The 16,679-nt window shown below is 40.4% G+C and overlaps 1 protein-coding gene across 7 annotated transcripts in view; it reads left to right on the top strand.

Moving 5' to 3' along the window:
* TRIP12 (thyroid hormone receptor interactor 12) overlaps nucleotides 1-16,679 on the top strand; it is an 80,641-nt gene that overhangs the window by 15,511 nt on the left and 48,451 nt on the right. For all 7 annotated transcript variants that reach the window (XM_051781915.1, XM_051781919.1, XM_051781920.1 and 4 more), the window contains exon 2: nucleotides 11,497-11,643. In XM_051781915.1, the coding sequence (XP_051637875.1) occupies nucleotides 11,546-11,643 (98 nt within the window). In that variant the 5' untranslated portion in view covers nucleotides 11,497-11,545. The remainder of the gene's footprint in view (nucleotides 1-11,496; nucleotides 11,644-16,679) is intronic.

Here is a 16,679-nt window from a genome sequence, read left to right on the forward strand (position 1 = left end):
TGCAAAAACCTGAGACATGTTCTAGGTGAGCAGAGAGCAGATGAGTACTCACCCTTCCACCTGCCCTTGGAAACATAAATTATTTTTTTGAAATTGTTTTTATTTTTAAAGTGTTTCTCTTTAAGACATGCTAGTGTGAGCGCACAGGCTTCTCAACTTTTGATATTTCTATGTGTAGACCAGTTTAAAGCTGAAGCTGGATATGATCAAAATGAAGACCCAGTCTCCTCCCTCTTTACCTTGTTTTCAAGGTAGATCTACATAATGCTCTTAGACCTGTAATCTTGGCTTTATCTGTGGTGCACTTCTCTAATCTGCATGTACAAGTCAACTGTTTTTTGTTTCTTCTTCCAGCCCTAATTTCTGTGAGATCTGGTCCCTGAATTCCTTCAGTTTAGGGGCTAATTAAAGTTTTGCTTTTTGTTTTGTTTGACTCCCTCCTTCTAGTTGTCTAGAAGATTGCAGAGATCATCTTGTGTTAATTTAGACTGTGGGTGACCAAACTATGTTTTACTAGCCACTGAGCTCACTAGGTCTCTCTGTAATTTAAGACAGCTTGGCAAAAGTTGATTAGGAACTTGGCAGGGCTCAGGCAACCTGCCATGCTGCAGCTTGGGGCTTGTATTGTCTAACAGGCTCTGCAGGTAGGACATGGCTTTGTACCATATCAGTATTTGTCTTGTGCTATTGCACTTGGTTTTGCTTAAGGGCTGTGTGTGCCAGATGCAGGTGAATGGCAAACTGCAAATAAGGCACCATCTGGTCTATGGCATTAGAATACAGAAGAGGTTTGGTGTTTTAGCAGGAGGTTCTGCATTCAGGCTCATAATGTTGAAGTAAATAGAGCTATGCAGCTCGAAGGCAGCTGGGTATTAAGTGCTGGGCAGGGCAGATTGGAAGTCAGTGATGATTTTGGGTACTTCTTGGTTTACTTACATGACAGTAATGAAACCAAGCTTCTAAACTGAAATTTGCACTAATCATTCAGCTGATTTTTTTTTTTTTTCCTTCCACTGGTAGTAAATGCCCCCTGTCCCAACTTTGCTGCAGCTGTTTACTTGGTCTTAGCTTGACCACCTGCCTTGTAGTTTTCTTCTCCTCTGGCAGTGTCACTAATCTGTTCTTCGTGAAGGATTCTGTGCTTTAATTCACGTCTCACAGAAGGTAAAAGCTCCTCATTCAAATTCATTCCTGTCTTCTGAAGAGACTCTTTTCCTTCATTCTTGCCAGGCAGTGTGGTTTTTTTATAATGTTAGTGAAAGGTTAAGCCACCATACAGATACTGACTTCTGGCTTCTACTAAACAAGGAGGATGGATAAGCTGAAAGTGAAGGTCAGATAAGATTTTACTTTTATTTATTGTGATGGTTTTTATTGAGAGTCTGCAAGAAATGAATTCACATCAATTAACTCTGGGTACAAACAGCAGAGTTTTGGTCAGAATTTGGCTGCTGGAAAATATATTCTTTTTCATTGGAGAGATATGCTTTTGTTTAATTTTAAAAAGGAAAAGAACTGGTATTTCCATTGGTGCTAACAAGCTGGAACCACACCTGTTTGAGCACCAGGTAGCAGAATTGCATATTGAGGCTCTCAAAGTGTAAATGTTGCTGTCTCGCAGCCTGTTAGTAAGTAACAGTAGTTTTAAAGTTCCTGTAGAGGTGAAGTCAAGCTCTTGATGTAGAATCTGATTTGGCAGAGAAATTTCGCTCTGTGACACGAGTGTACAGCAGAACAAATTTAGGATGTGCATTTGTTCCTCACTTTTCCTTCCTTTCCCATTGCTGTGCTAAAACGAAAAAGACCTGTCAACAAAGAGATGAAACCTGGTTCATTATTTTGCAGGGAACACTTGCTATGTCTGTGTGTTCTCCATTTGTGTTCCTGACATGACTTGAATACCTCTGGGCTGCTGCTGAAGCTGAGCTGTCTCTGGTTGACTTGCAGCTATCCTGATCAGACTGGTCTTTTGCTGAATATGGATTGATTCAGAAGTTTCTGGGTTCTTATGCTTTTGATGATCTTTATATTTGTGCATAGAAAAAAATTTAACTGCTGCAGAGTTGACTGAATTATGCAACAGAACTTAATGTGTAGCTGACTAAAAAACTAACATGAAATAGAACACTGAATTCAGGTTGAGAAACTACAGGTGTTGTAAACGTGAAAATATTTTCCTGAAGTGTTGAGTCCTGGCCCTCTGCCACTAAGAGAGCGTTCTGAATCTTCCTTCATTAATGAATTCAAGTCAAACCATACACTGGGGGAAAACTTGCAGTGAATTAGTTTGGACATGTTACAAATGGTGACATGGAAGGGTAACAAACGTGGCTTATTTGGAGAAGAACAACTTAATTATTTGAATTTTTTTACAAGGGCAAATTCTTTGAAAAAAGTCGTGAATAAATGTTCTAAGAGATTATTTTTATAATTGACTCCATTACTGATATACTCAAACCCGAGAGGAATAGTTGCTGTTGACAACACTTTAAATACACAATGCAAAACTATAGAGAAGCAAGAGGAAAAAATGAAATGCTTTCTATTTTTCCTAACTTCTCATTTGGATGAGGATCAAAGATCTGAATGACATTTGTGGTGTTTTGTGAACCAAAGTGCAGTCCAAAGAGTGACACAAATTGTAGTATTTATGTACTTGATGAACATAAGAGAAACAAAGCAATGAGGTGGCAGAACTGAAGAGGGATGCCCTCAAGATGCATTATATTTGTTCCATGCAACTCCTTTGCTTTTTCTCCTCAAACTGCAGTACCTTCTGGTCTTCAAGAAGAAATGATTATAGGAGATAAAGGCTTTCACTATCTTAGTGTTAGGTCGCCCCCTTAGCCAGCTTGCAAGAACTCAGTTAAGATTTACTTCTGGTCCAATTTCCCAGTGCATGAATATGGTGATTTTTTTTTTCTTCAGTGATGAAATGAAGCTGTGGATTCCTGTGTGCCATGAACTGGGAACACCAGTTTTACAATCAGACCTGAGACACCTGAGCCTGCCTGTGTATCCTGTGCAACCATATCCAGAATAGAACATGAGCAGGTTTTTTTGTTCCTTTAAGCTATCCAGATAACTGGGAATGTTCTGCTGTCTTAACTTTTGCAGGTGCTTCTTTTTTTTTTCCCCCTCCTCTCCAGACAATCCATAGGCTTCTCTTGGTTCTTGAGCTGACAGGTTGGTTGTACTGGACTGCAGTGGCACCTGTGCTGCTCCCTAATTTTGAGTAGTGCCCCATTTGCTATTTCAGTTTGACTTTTCCACAGTCCAGAAGGACTCACTGAGGTTCTGGCTGTGGCATTTAGGCCAATCCACTGTTGTGTTGCTAAAGGAATGATGACTGTCAGTTCTTGGTAATCTTCATGGAACAGGGTTTTAAGCTTCTTCTGGGTCACTGAAGACATCTCCAGTTTGCTTTTCCATACCAGATCCCCTGAAAGGTCTCTGCAATCTCAGACTGTAAATTCAACTGACCTGCTTGAAGCAGAGGAGACCGTTCATCTTCTAAAACTCATAATCACTGTCACAAAACTGTTTTTATCAACACTGGAGCATGTGGTAGCATGTATTTAGATCTTTCCTTAAACAATACTTGACCTCTGACTTCCTCAGACTGCGATCTCAAACCGTGGTGTCTTTTGCACAGGTATCTTCCAGTCCTTTCCCCAGAGAGGAGTCAGTCGGTAAGGATGCTGCTTTTCTGCCTTGGGATTATGGCATGTATGACCTGTTGATCACACAGTCCTAACAACCTGGCCATTCCTCTAGCAAATAGTGTTTACATCGTTTCAGAGGTGTTTTCAGTGTTCTTATCTCCTGTGGGAACTTGTAAATCTGCAATTTCAGGTAATGAATATTTGAACTTTCAGTTAGCAGTATAGTTCCCCCTTCTTCCAACCGTGAGATCACAAATGAGGATATTTTTGGCTCTTCCCCTTTCTCTTTCATGCCAAGCTTTCTCTTCCCAATCTTTGTCTATATGTCATTACAGACATATAAACATAGATACAGTTTGGAGACTCTAAACCTGATGCTTACATCCTTTCAGGTTTGAAGCAACCTGTTTTGCTGATTCTATGAAGGTGACCTTTGGCATTTCCACTCTCTTGGCTGGAAGGCTGGGCAAGATCTAAGCTCTTGATAGACTGGATAAGGGCAAGGTGACTTCCTAATGCAGCAGGGCCCAGAGGCTGCCACAATCTTCTGATGGCTGTTTGTTGTAAAGTCAGTGGAACAGAGGGTAACTCCAGTTTCTTTACTGATTTTTTTTTTTCTTTTTTTCCCTTTTGAGTCTGTAGCTTGAGCGTATTTATGGCCTCCTGGTATTTGAGAAGTTTTTTGCAGTATCTGTTCCTTTCTTTAGTATGTGGGGTATTTTTGAAATGGTTAAGAAATGCTTCCACAAGAATGATTGTAGAGTAACTGAATTAAAAAGAACTCTTCCACTGTAAATTAATCTAGGAAGAATATTGTGCTGCAGCTTTTTTCTTTTTTGTTGGCAATTTGGAAAAATCTCTGCATTAACAGCATATGTGTTGTCATATTTACTCAGTGTAAAAAAGGACATGTGAGCTAGTCCTTAATCTATAGTATCTCCAGAGACTGGACTCCTTTGGAATTTGTATCTTATGTGCCCATTTTCCTTCCTCATCCTAGTCCAGGTTACTGGGTTGTGCTGTTGAGGACCTGAAGGGGCAGGAGTGCTTTTGGAGCTGTGTGTGTGTTCAGTCATCGTGGTTGGCCGTTGTCACTTCTCAGAATGAGAGATCTCTAATGTGATCTGAGGTTCTACTTTCAGCAGGTGGTTGGACCATATGATCTCAAGAGATCCTTTCCAGCCAAGGTGTTTTTAATCATTATGACTTTAACTGTTGTACTTCAGTTGGACCCTACATCAAAAAGGCATCTGGTCTGAAGAGAGTTTGCCTCTGTATGCTGTTAAACTCCACTTGTCTTCCCATCGATCCCTTATTAATGTCTTCAGAGAGAAGTGACAAAAGTGATGCAGTTCTTTAAATCTGTAGAAATTCTGTGCCTGAGGAGGTGTAGAAATAGTTTCTTCACACTCAGAAGAAACTTCCTTGATACCTACTTGTCCGTCTTCTTAGCAGTGAGGTAATGTCACAGTATTAGGAGGCTGTACAGTCTTGTTTGTCCTGAAGATTTTTCTGTATGTACTGGATTTGCTCTAGTGTTTGTGCATGCATTTGTGTGTGTAGTTTTCTAGTTTTTCTTCAGCATTGGCAAAGGAGAATACAAAAGGAATACAGTCCAGCCTAATATATGATTCAGTATGATTTTGTGTGGTTTCTGTATCAAAAGAAGTTAATCTGATACAAGTCACCACATGAGTTTTACATCATAAGATGCAGTGCAGCAAGTGAGCCATAGTGTGCTCTAGCATCCTTGAATCGTGTAGGCAGCTTATGGCTATTGATGGGGGGAAGGTAGAAATGGAAGCAGATAAGAAAATAAATGGTAGCTTAGTCTTCTTGTGTTGGAAGAAGAAAAGTTTGTTGTTCCTTAAGGCTCAGTGCTTTTCTGCTGCTGAGTAACCCAGGATTTGCATGAATGCAGATGAAATGCATGCACCTTAGTGTACCTTACAGCTCATGGAAGAGTATAGTTTTCCCCTGGTTGTGTATAGAAAATTGCTGTCTGGAAGAAGGGAGGCATGATGAGAATTCAGGAAATGTTGCAGAAAAATTTTCTAGGAAGTTTTCAGTATGTTATTTTACCTACTCCCTAAATTCTTCCACAAGCTACTTCTTCAACTAGAAGGGATGAGAGGCTGCTAAATTGAAAATACGAGCTTCTACCTGCATGGAGCTTTGACATGAAATTTATGTTTCAAGGTGAGGACCTCACTGGAAAAAGAATTGAACAGAGTGGATGACTACTGAATTTGGAGAGTATAGCAAGGAAGAATATTGCGTCAAAATCAGCTGCATAAGACTGAGTTTAAAGCAACTCTCCGGACTAAGAAGTCAATTTAAGTCAGCTGGTGAAGTAGTAGAAGTAATTGAATGAGTACTTGCAAGTGCTTGCTTGTAAGGCAAGAAAATAGGTGTGTGTGTCGGCAGGTAAATAAGGAGAATCTTGTGAGCAAAAATGAGGTGCAGCTGTGAGATCAGTCGAAAATGAAGTAAGGTAGATCTAAAACAATTCAGCGGTTACTAAACCGTGGGCAGTAAGTCCTTCAGTTTAGTTGCAATTAAAGTCTCAACTCTTGAATGTGTTGTATGTTTGTATATTTAGAATGTTGTTTCTATATCTTAAGTGACTAGATTTACCACAGAAACAGCTGATCAAGTAAATTAATGTTGTCTACACTGAAGTAAATGAATACAAATCCGAAGTCTTAGACGTAATATTTTCTGATATCTACGCCAAACTCTGAGTTCTGGCTGGCAAGATGTGCAACTTGCTGGAAGAAAATGTTCTGAACTTACAAGGCATATAAACATCCTCCTGTCTTGTCCTTCTCCCCCCTTCTTTTGCCTAATACTGACCTCAGGGCAGTAAGTCTTTGCAGTTTTGAGGCACTGGATTGCTGCTGCAGCAGCATTAAATAAGGCACAGGGTTTTTTGGGCCAAGGTATGAAAAAGCAGATGTGCTGACCAGTGTGCTGAGCTCAACCCCAAACAGATAACAGATATTATAATGGAGCATTCTAGGCAGAGGTGCTAGGCATATCCTGAAATATTCTAGAAATTGGAGTGCAAGAGCCTGAAAGAATTCTTGCATTACCAAGATTCTTCCACAGAACTTAAAAACCCAAACAAACAAAACCCCCAAACAAATAGGTTTTAGAGCTCCTGCAGGTAGATTAGGAGGCCCTTGTGAGAGAGTTCAGTTCTTTTTTTACAGGTATTGTTACTGGTTTGCCTTGTTACTCTGTTAGTGGGCCCAGAGCCTACTGGAGTTCTTCAGTTAACTCTCTTTTCTTCTCTGTAGCCTGTGTCATGGTAGCTGCATTACAGTTCCCAGTATCCTACAGGGAGTGATTAGGGTGATAAGTAAAAGCTCATACAGGCTTGCTGTGTAGTCGTCTGTTTCCTCTGTTTGCTTCAAAAACAGGGAAGAGTGTTACTCATTTCCTGTTGGCTTTTCCACTAGGATAAAGGTAAAGGCTTCATGACAAATTAACAGGTAATTTTTGTCTTGTGTTCCTGTAGAACTCTCCAAGCAGTATGTAGGCTGTACATTAGCTATAGTGTTTGCAATAGCTGTGTCAAGTCTACAGAAATTAATTCTAGTTGCTTTCCTGTACAGTGACAAAGGTGACTGTAAATAGTAATCAGACAGTGTTTGCTACAACCCAAGAACACTAAGCAGGATAAAAAGCATTGGATACCTGTGCTGTTACATGGCTTCAGAAGATCTGTTGTGGGTTTATTTGAAATGCTTGGGCTTTTGGAATTCATCCTTGTTCTAAAGAGTCTGCTTATGATGAGAGCATCTGTGGGCCAGTGCTTTGGCATCATTACAGCTAAGAATATGGAGTTATGAGACAGTAACTAAAGTGGTTTGTTTGCAGATAACTTTATGCTAGAAGAGGGCCTGAACTTAAAAATTCTGAAATCACAAAGTTTGTCAACAGAAGCGTGGAGGTCTGATGTACAATTGTAGCTTTTTTCTTATTGATTGTGGGTGTGGGGAAGAATGTTTAGTGTAGTTGAGAAAATGATCTTAAAATCTGACAGGATTTTGGCCCATTTGGCTGATCTCTACTGGGTTGCACACTTTCTTTCAATTTAAGTGTCTGAAGATGGGAAAGAATAAGCCAAGTACTTTGAGAGACTCACATGTGGAGGGACGAGTCTGAATGAGAGCAGTTGGGATTTAGGAACCTCAGGGCTCTTGTGGTTCTAGCATGTGGAAGACACAGTTGTGAAAAGATCTCTTTGTTACTGGACTGACTGGGCATATGGTATTGTGTGGCTTGAGATACTTGCAGTGAGACTGAAGTTAGTGTTTTGATGTTAAAGGTCACAGTTGACTCATGAAGCAGCATTATATTAAAAAGAAAACTAGGAGTCATATGTAACGAGTACACAATAAGAAATGCAGTTAAGTTGAGAGGTTTCAATATAGAAAATAATTCTGGACATTATCTTGACTTGACAGACGCCTTACAGGATAAAACAGCTGTCATTTCATTCTTCTACACAGCTGAAAATATCGTGTGTGTGACAACACATTGTGCTGCATAACTTCTAAGCACAGTCTTCTTAAAGTGTCTGGCTAACCCAGTGCTGGGGTTTAACCCCAGCCAGCAGCCAAGCCCCAAGCAGCCACTCACTCACTCCCCCACCAGCAGGACTGGGGAGAGAATGGGAAGGGCAAAAGCCAGAAAAGTTGTGAGTTGAGATAAAGACAGTTTAATAGGGAAAGAAAAAGCTGCTCATGCAAGCAAAGCAAGACAAGGAATTCCTTCACTGCTTCCCAATGGCAGGCAGGTGTTCAGTCATCTCCAGGAGAGCAGGGGGCCCCATGATATGTAACAGTGACTTGGGGAGGCAAACACCATCACTCCAAATGTCCTCCCCTTCCTCTTTTTTCCCCTCCACTTTATATACTGAACGTGATGCCCTGTGGTCTGGGATATCCCTTTGGTCAGTTGGGATCACCTGTCCTGACTGTGTCTCCTCCCAGCTTCCCATGCACCCCCAGCCTCCTTGCCAGCGTGGCAGTGTGAAAAGCAGGAAAGGCCTTGGCTCTGGGTAAGCCCTCCTCAGCAAGAACAAAAACATCTCTGTTATCAACCCTGTGTTCCACACAAATCCAAAACATAGTCCCATACTAGCCACTAGGAATAAATTAAACTCTATCCCAGGCAAAACCAGAACACCTGGACAGATCAGTGTTAAACTGAAGTTTCCCTAGGCAGGACCAGAATTGCCTGTGCAGTGTTTTTCTGTAGCTGACTCTTGTGGTGGGGTGTGGAGAAGCCCATGTTCTGGCCCGAGGTGGGAAAGCATGTGGCTCAGCTGGCAGAGCTCTGAGTGAGCACTGCTCCTTCTAGAATGAAACTACTGGAATGCACATTCTTATTGCCAGTATGAGGTGAGACAATAGTTCTGTGGCAACCATTTTGTAGTAGGAGTAAAAGTTTGACATTAGTGCAGAGTTTCAACCTCAGTTGACCTTTTACAGAGGGGGACACTACTCCTTTTAGAAAACAGACAAAATGCACCTCATTTCTGATAGTAAAGAAGAAATTTTTTTTTGTTTGATGTTTGAATACAAGGAAACAGAATGCACAACAATATTTGACAGTGCCTGTGATTGACTTCAGCTAGACCCCCTAGGTAGGGCTGGAACCTTGGTCAGCTTTCAGCCTAGTTAATGCTGGGCTTTGTTTCTTGCCTTGGTATTTGAAGAAAATGCTGCCACTTACACTCTCCTCAGCTTGACTAATCTGGCTACACCAGCAAGCTGGCAAGATTTCCAGCTATTCCAGGCCTTTTCTGTTTCATTGTAAATTTTTTTGTGCTCTAAAGTATAAGAAGTTGTAGACTAATGGTGCCATGTATTACTGAAAAGCTTTAAACCTTCCTGTTAGTGGGAATATTGGTTATGATTAAGGAGTTAGAAATAACTGTGAGGATGAAAGCTCACCTTTGGAGGAGTAGGGTTTACAGCTTTCTCAGTTCTTAGTCATCCAGACTTCTAGCTATGAGGTTCATCAAACAACTGTTTCATGGGACTGTGTATTTTGTGCTTTACTTACATTCTTTCAAGTTCCTAAGCCTAAGGTTAAAAAAAAAACAGCAAACAAACAAACCAGAAACAGCAAAGGTAGAATTGACTTGTTTGTTAATCCTACTTTCTGCTTTTGCTGTCTGCTGCTGTGTGAGACCTCATAGTGAAAAGAACATGAGAAACTTAAAAAAGATGCTTTTGACTCTTTTGTTATGGGGATTAGAATGGGGAGCAATTCTTCTGCTTAACTTGTATTCTTATTTGATTCTTGGACTTTACTTAAAATATTTCTGGCATGTTAAGTGTGGACTTTTAGTTTGTGTTATTACAGCGTAACAAGACTGAATCTGAGCTAGCAGAATCTGGATCAATAATTTCTTGCACTGTGCAGGTGTCATGATGATATACACGTTCCTTTTAGTGTGATATGTGAGGTAAGGGTTTGCATAATACCAGTTTATGTGCCTGGGTTCTTATGGCCTACGGTAAAACTGCATCACTTAGGATTCTTTCTCCCTTCCCCCTCCCCCCCTTTGTTCAATTCTGTAGGCCCTTTCAGAGGAACAGACAATTACAGTCAACTATTCACTGGCTTTACTGACAGTGCCAGGTCTGGAGAGTTATTTCATTGGAGACATTTGAATTTGAATCTGCAGCTGAAATGTTTTAAACTTTTTCCTGGCAGACTTCTTGCTTACTGTGCTATCGATATAATAGATACCAAATTGCCATATAGGCTATCGTGTTCTTAAACAAGAACACACTTCTTATGGCTTTTTTTTTTCACCTACAAATAACCTTTTTTTACCAGATTCCACAAAATTAGAAATAGTAGAACTGGATTTGCTGGTTGTGGTCCTGTTGCTGTGCTGTCTACATGATAATACTGATTTAGCACAGCATACAGAAGTCACCTCTCTTCAGTGAGGAATTAAGTGAGACTTGTTCTTGAAATACCTCTGTTTCTGAGGACTGCAGCTGGGTGTTATAGTAGTCTTTCATAAGTAACTACTAAAGTATCTGTAGACCTGTAGCAGTTACAAAGCAATTCCAAAAGCAGTAATACAAGACCATCATATTGATTATTTTTTAAAAATAATTGTGTGCGCTTATTAATCCTTCTGTCTCAAATACCTTTTCCCACTCATTAACCTCTTGTGAGCAAGAACTTCTTGCTTATGTAGCTAGATCTTTTCCTGAGTTAAGTATCTTGCTTTATGCAAGCAAAAGTTGCATAAATCTGACTAGAGGAAGAAACTGCTTTAAGAGCATAGTAGTTAACTTACTTCTGTAATCTTGTGAATACTCTTGCTTGTTCTTGAAACTGGCGTTGTCATCTCCCTCAATGAGAGTTCAAATACTTGAATACTGTTGCTCTCTGTCAAGCATTGAGTTTTTCTTTAATGTTGATAAACACAGGTTCTCCTAAATTACATTTGTCTTGTCTCAACATAGTTACAGAAGCCTACCAGAAAAAAAGGATGTCATCATAGAATCATTGAGGACTTTGTAGTTTGGATTGGAATGGACCTTTAAAGATCATCTAGTCCAATAGGTCAACTGTATGCTATATATATATGTAAAAGTGGTTGCTCTGTATTACGATTCTAAATGTTCTTGAGGAGAATCTTGGTCCGTGTGTCTTTTAACTAAAAATTGCTTAAAGGTTTTTGTCTGAAGTTTTTGCTTAAACAATAGCATTTTACACTTGCCTCTGGAGGCATGGCAGTGAGTCTTCATGCCACATGTCTTATGACTCTTTCTCTCTTGTCTTTCAGTGAATGATAGTGTCTAGAAAGGGTATGTCCCTTCAGGAGAGAGGTGCCAATGTCCAACCGGCCTAATAACAATCCAGGGGGGTCACTGCGACGTTCACAGAGGAACACTGCCGGGGCCCAGCCACAAGACGACGCAGTAGGAGGAAGGTATGACTCTCTTCTGTGTGTGTTTTAGTATATAAAATTGCTGTGATTTAATTAGAGAATGAAGTTTTCCACCCTGCAATCCAAGCACTGAAATTTGTGTTAGATCTTTTTGCCTGTGAGATGCTCTCTGTACTGTTACTGTGTGGGGTAGAACCATGGGTAGCTCACTACTGTACATGTTCAGCCAGAATAGCAGTAGTAGATCTATGGGGGGAAGAAATGTAACTGAGCTATATTCCATAAATCACAGGTAATAACAAATTCCTTCCCTGTCTTCTCTGATAACAAAAGTATGTGGGGGGGGGGGACGGGGAGAATCTGTTACTGGAAATCTGGGAAAATCTATGTTCCTATTAAAGAAGACTGAGTAACTGGTACCACTCTGTTCCTTTTGCACTGCATATTAATCCTCTGCAGCTTTTGAATAATTCAAGAAAAAAAAGGTTTGCCATCCTTTAATATGCCTGATCTAGTAAGCAAGTGGACCAGGTTGTATTTGTTCTGCAAGTGATTGCCTCTACAATGCAGAATAAAGATCATTAAAACTTTCCTGTGGATGCCTGTATAATTATTGCTGTGAGTGAGTGAAGTCTGTATGGATAAGTGTTTCTTTTATTTTGTTAAAATACTAGTCTAATGAAGGTTACAGTATGATGGTAGGCAACATCTGTCTGTATTCTGCTCCCCCAGACATCTTATTGGTGCAGTTGTTTGAATATGTGTACCTTGGACTTGATTTTTTTGGGATAAGTGTATTAAAATATTGCAGGTCAGTAGGACTGTCGTGGTTTAACCCCAGCCAGCAGCCAGGCCCCAGCCAGCTGCTCACTCACTTCCCCACCAGCAGGATCAGGGTAGATGGGAAGGGTAAAAGCCTGAAAACTTGTGAGTTGAGATAAAGACATTTTAGTAGGGGGAAAGCTAAGGCTGCACACACAATCAAAGAAAACCATATAGTTAATTCACTGCTTCCCAAGGGCAAGCAGGTGTTCAGCCATCCCCAGGAGAGCAGGGCCCTGTCACACACAATGGTGACTTGGGAATACAAACGCCATGACTCCAAATGTCCCCCTTCCTCCTTCTTTCCTGCACTTTATATACTGAACATGATGCCATATGGTGTGGAGTATCCCTTTGGTCAGTTTGGGTCACCTGTCCTGGCTGTGTCTCCTCCCAGCCTTCCAACTTCCTTGCCAGTGTGGCAGTATGGAAAGCAGAAAAGGCCTTGGCTCTGTATAAGCACTGCTCAGCAATAAGAAAAACATCAGGATATTACCAACCCTGTGTTCCACACAAATCCAAAACAGAGCCCCATAGAAGCCACCGTGAAGGAAATTAACTCTACCCCAGCTGAAACCAGCACAGGCACAAAAGAATTTTTTTGTTTTAAAGCATCGGGCTATAAAACTTCAGGAAGATGAGGTGTATGTCTTACTGGTATAAAGTCTAACTGAGAACAAGTTGAACAACTGTTGAATGGGTGAAGAAGGCCAACTGTTCTTCTAAGGAGCTTCTGTGAGAATAATTCAATCTCAAAAATGCAGCTTCACTTTCTCTAAACTAGTCCACTGTGCAAATGGACAAGCAGATTGATAAACACAAGAATTCTCTCCTGGACTAATGTGGCATAAGGAGGGGGAAGCTGCTGCCTTATGCTGATGATTATTCTGTAAGCTAGAATTGTTTCTGAAGAATATTTCTTTTAACTGAGGCATACTGAGCCTTTCATTCCCTTCTGTTCATTATGTGTGGTCTCAGTGGATGTTTAAGTTAGATATTGCCTTTCCAACTCTTTCCTTATACACTGAACTTGACCTGGGGTGAATCAGCCTGTCCCTTGAATAAAGAATTAGAGGCAAGGGGTGGGGGATTCCTCTTCAGATATCTACCATTAATTCAGATTTTATAGCACAATGCCAGAGAGAAGCTCTACAGTGAGTCAGCCAAATTGAGAAATTTTAGGGGTAGCACTGTTCTCTTTCAAAAAAGTTACTCATACATTGTTTTGGTGCATTGTGATCTGTTACTTATGCTGTCACATAATGATTTAAGATGCAGTTGTGTGGAATGGCTGAACTTCTTCCACCCCTCACCAAATCTGTGTGAGTCAGACTTCCATGAGCAAGAGTGTATTGTACTCTTAAACTATGTTAGACCTTTATCAGAACCAAAGCTCCTTGCTGAAGTAAAGAGGATGGGAGAAGCTTTGAATCTGAGTAGCTTTAGAACAGGACCTCCCCTGCCTTTCCATCTCTGAACAACCATTTTGGGCTGGCACAGCATCTAAAAAGACCTGGATATAAAGCATGCTGGTTAATATAAAATTTATAATAAATTAATCATCTTTTACTGTCGTCAGTATCTCCTCTTTAGTAAGCTGCTGGGCAGCAATGACCATGGTACAAGGACCAATGTAAGATAGATCTGTCAAGTCCTTGGCAATTTTGTACATGACATGGAAAGAGACAGGCTCTCAGATAACAGTCCCTTTTTTTCTGCTTGCCTGTCTTTAGACACAAAGCTCAGGACTCATCCTACACTGCGTCTACATGCAGTGGGTTACTGTGTTTCAGTTCTGCTGCTGAGCACTATGTAGGAGAGTCTAGAGCTTACAACTTGATGTGTCATTATACCTTGCTGTACTCCAGTGATACACACTGCTTTGGCTGCTGTATTAAAAGAAAACTAAACAAAAAACAACACACCTTTTCTTACATAAGGGTTTTCTTGCGCTTCCTGACACAATTTATTTCCAGCCTTTTTTGTGTTTGTCATCTGTAAACTGAAACTCTTCAGTTTCAGCTGTAAAATCACTTAAAATAGAATAAACAAACTGTGGAAAGACTATTTCAATAATACGTTCGTATTGTGCAAATAGCTGTGAACCGGGGATGTATCTGTGTTAGTGTTTTAGTTGGAGCTGGGAATGTTCTTTTGAAACAAATCAGTCATCCTAACCTGCTGTGCTTTGGCTAACATCATGGAATGGCCTTGGAGCACTTGAACTGGAATCTTTTTGGATGAAACTAAACTGAAAGTTATGCTCTATAAGAGCAGTTCATGTATTCTGGTCACTTGGGGTTTTAATCTGGTTTGCTTTCAAGTAGAGATCATTGAAATGCAAAGATAGTGGACATTGATCCTTAATGGGAACTATCTTGCTTTACAGATTTTCTTCTGTTCATCTGTACTACTTGTAGTTGTACAAACAGTATGAGGTTTTATTCAGCCACTTTATTAGATCCATGTGCTTCTTAAAAAAACCCAACAAACAACAGATCAATAAACAAAGATGAAAAATGCCCAAACCTCACACAAAACAGAAAAACTACTATTGCAGAGTGAATTAGACAGTAATGTGAGTCTGTAGGGGGTTGTTGCTTCATGCCTAAAATTAGCCACAAAGTTTGTAAGCAAACTTAAGGGCCACACCTTCTGAAGTGTTGGAGGTTACTTCACTTTGGTCACAGATATGCAATCATAGCCCTTCGAGCAAGGACAGGTTTTGATACTGTCTGAACTTGTGTACTTGATTGCACTTCTCCTTTGTATAAATAGCTTTCTAAATGCTGGAAGTGCAACAGCTTTTTTTCTTAAGGCTTTTGTGTGGCTGAGCTGCATGTATTTTCAAAATACAAATTAAGTGACAAAAATTTGGAGAGTTTGTGCAGTTTGGCACTCATAAGTTCAAACTTATATGTGACATCCAGTAATCTAAGGTAAGTGAGTGCTATCTCTTTTATGCTCTGGAGTGAATGGGATAGACTTCAGTTGAGAGAGGTGTTAAAAAGGAGAGAGGCAGGAGAATGACAGTGCTGCCAAGCTGAAGTGCTAATGTGTGTCCTATAGTCTTTTGACACTTTTACAGATTTGAGGTCTTTTAACAAAAGTTTTAAAAAATTGAACTTGCTGAGCAGCTACTGGCCACTTGCATAAAGACTTTGGAAATTCTGAACTTTTGTATGGTCTATTCTAAATGCAGAATCTCCCTCCAGTGACATCTAATATTGACAGATTGGCTTAACCTGGAAGGAACAATGCAAACCCATTTTCCTCTAGATGGGGCTTGTTTCATGTCACTGTAACATCAATACTTGTAGTCAAAATGAGCAGAGAAAGCCTGTAATGGTTTTCTGCTAGAGATTTACAGGCAGTTTCACATTCAACTCAGGAACTTGATAGGAGCTTCAAGTGTTTGATTTTTTAGAGATGTATTTGTTTAAAAATATGAACAATGATACTTGGCTCACAGACAGCATAGAAAGATAGATGCTTTATTTCCAATTTGTGCTGCAACAATGGTGTGTGCTTTTCTCTAAAGAAGAAAGAGCTGTGTGTTTGACAAGCGATTAATATAAACTGGTGAACTGGTGGAGTGTTGTTCCTCCCATGTGTGCATGTAACCATACTGGCCTTGGTGAAGTTGGACTAATGTGGTTCTTCACTTTCTGTTATCAGTAGTGATGCTGAAATAACTCTGTGCTTTGGATTACTTTCAGCTCTTGTAGGTATTGTAGTTCTTACTGGCTTTACTACCAGTTTGAGAAGTATTTAGTGTTATCCTCCTAATTTAGAATTACTGTTACAATGGCACCTTCATAATTGTACACCCCATACCCTCGTCTGAAGTATCTTTCCCAGCACTTTCCACTGAAGGATGTCTCTGCAGGTTTGTAGGGAAGCAGTAATGATACTGAAGTTTCCCTTTGCAGCAGTAAACCCAAGAGGAATGGGAAGCAGATGCCCTAACCCGAGCTTTCTTGGTAGGGGCAGGAGAAGGGGGTGGAAGGTACTTATTGTCACTTTGTTAACTGTGTATCTACATTGTTACCACGTGTGTTGGAGAATTGTGCCCCTGTGGCTTAGCTCCTGGTGATGCTGTAGTATTTACTTGGAACGGGAGCCATTTGGAAGCGGTATTGTGAGGCACACAATAAGATCTTTGCTGGAAGTGGTGCAGTTGGCTGTTCCTTTCAGTTGTGATCAATGTTGCACTATACTGGTATGGAGTGATGGAAGTAGTCTTATATACTGGA

The sequence above is a fragment of the Manacus candei genome, unplaced genomic scaffold (genome assembly GCF_025592945.1).
Source record: "Manacus candei isolate 608988 ecotype Guabito, Panama unplaced genomic scaffold, ASM2559294v1 h1tg000015l, whole genome shotgun sequence".
In the NCBI taxonomy this organism is placed as follows: domain Eukaryota; kingdom Metazoa; phylum Chordata; class Aves; order Passeriformes; family Pipridae; genus Manacus; species Manacus candei.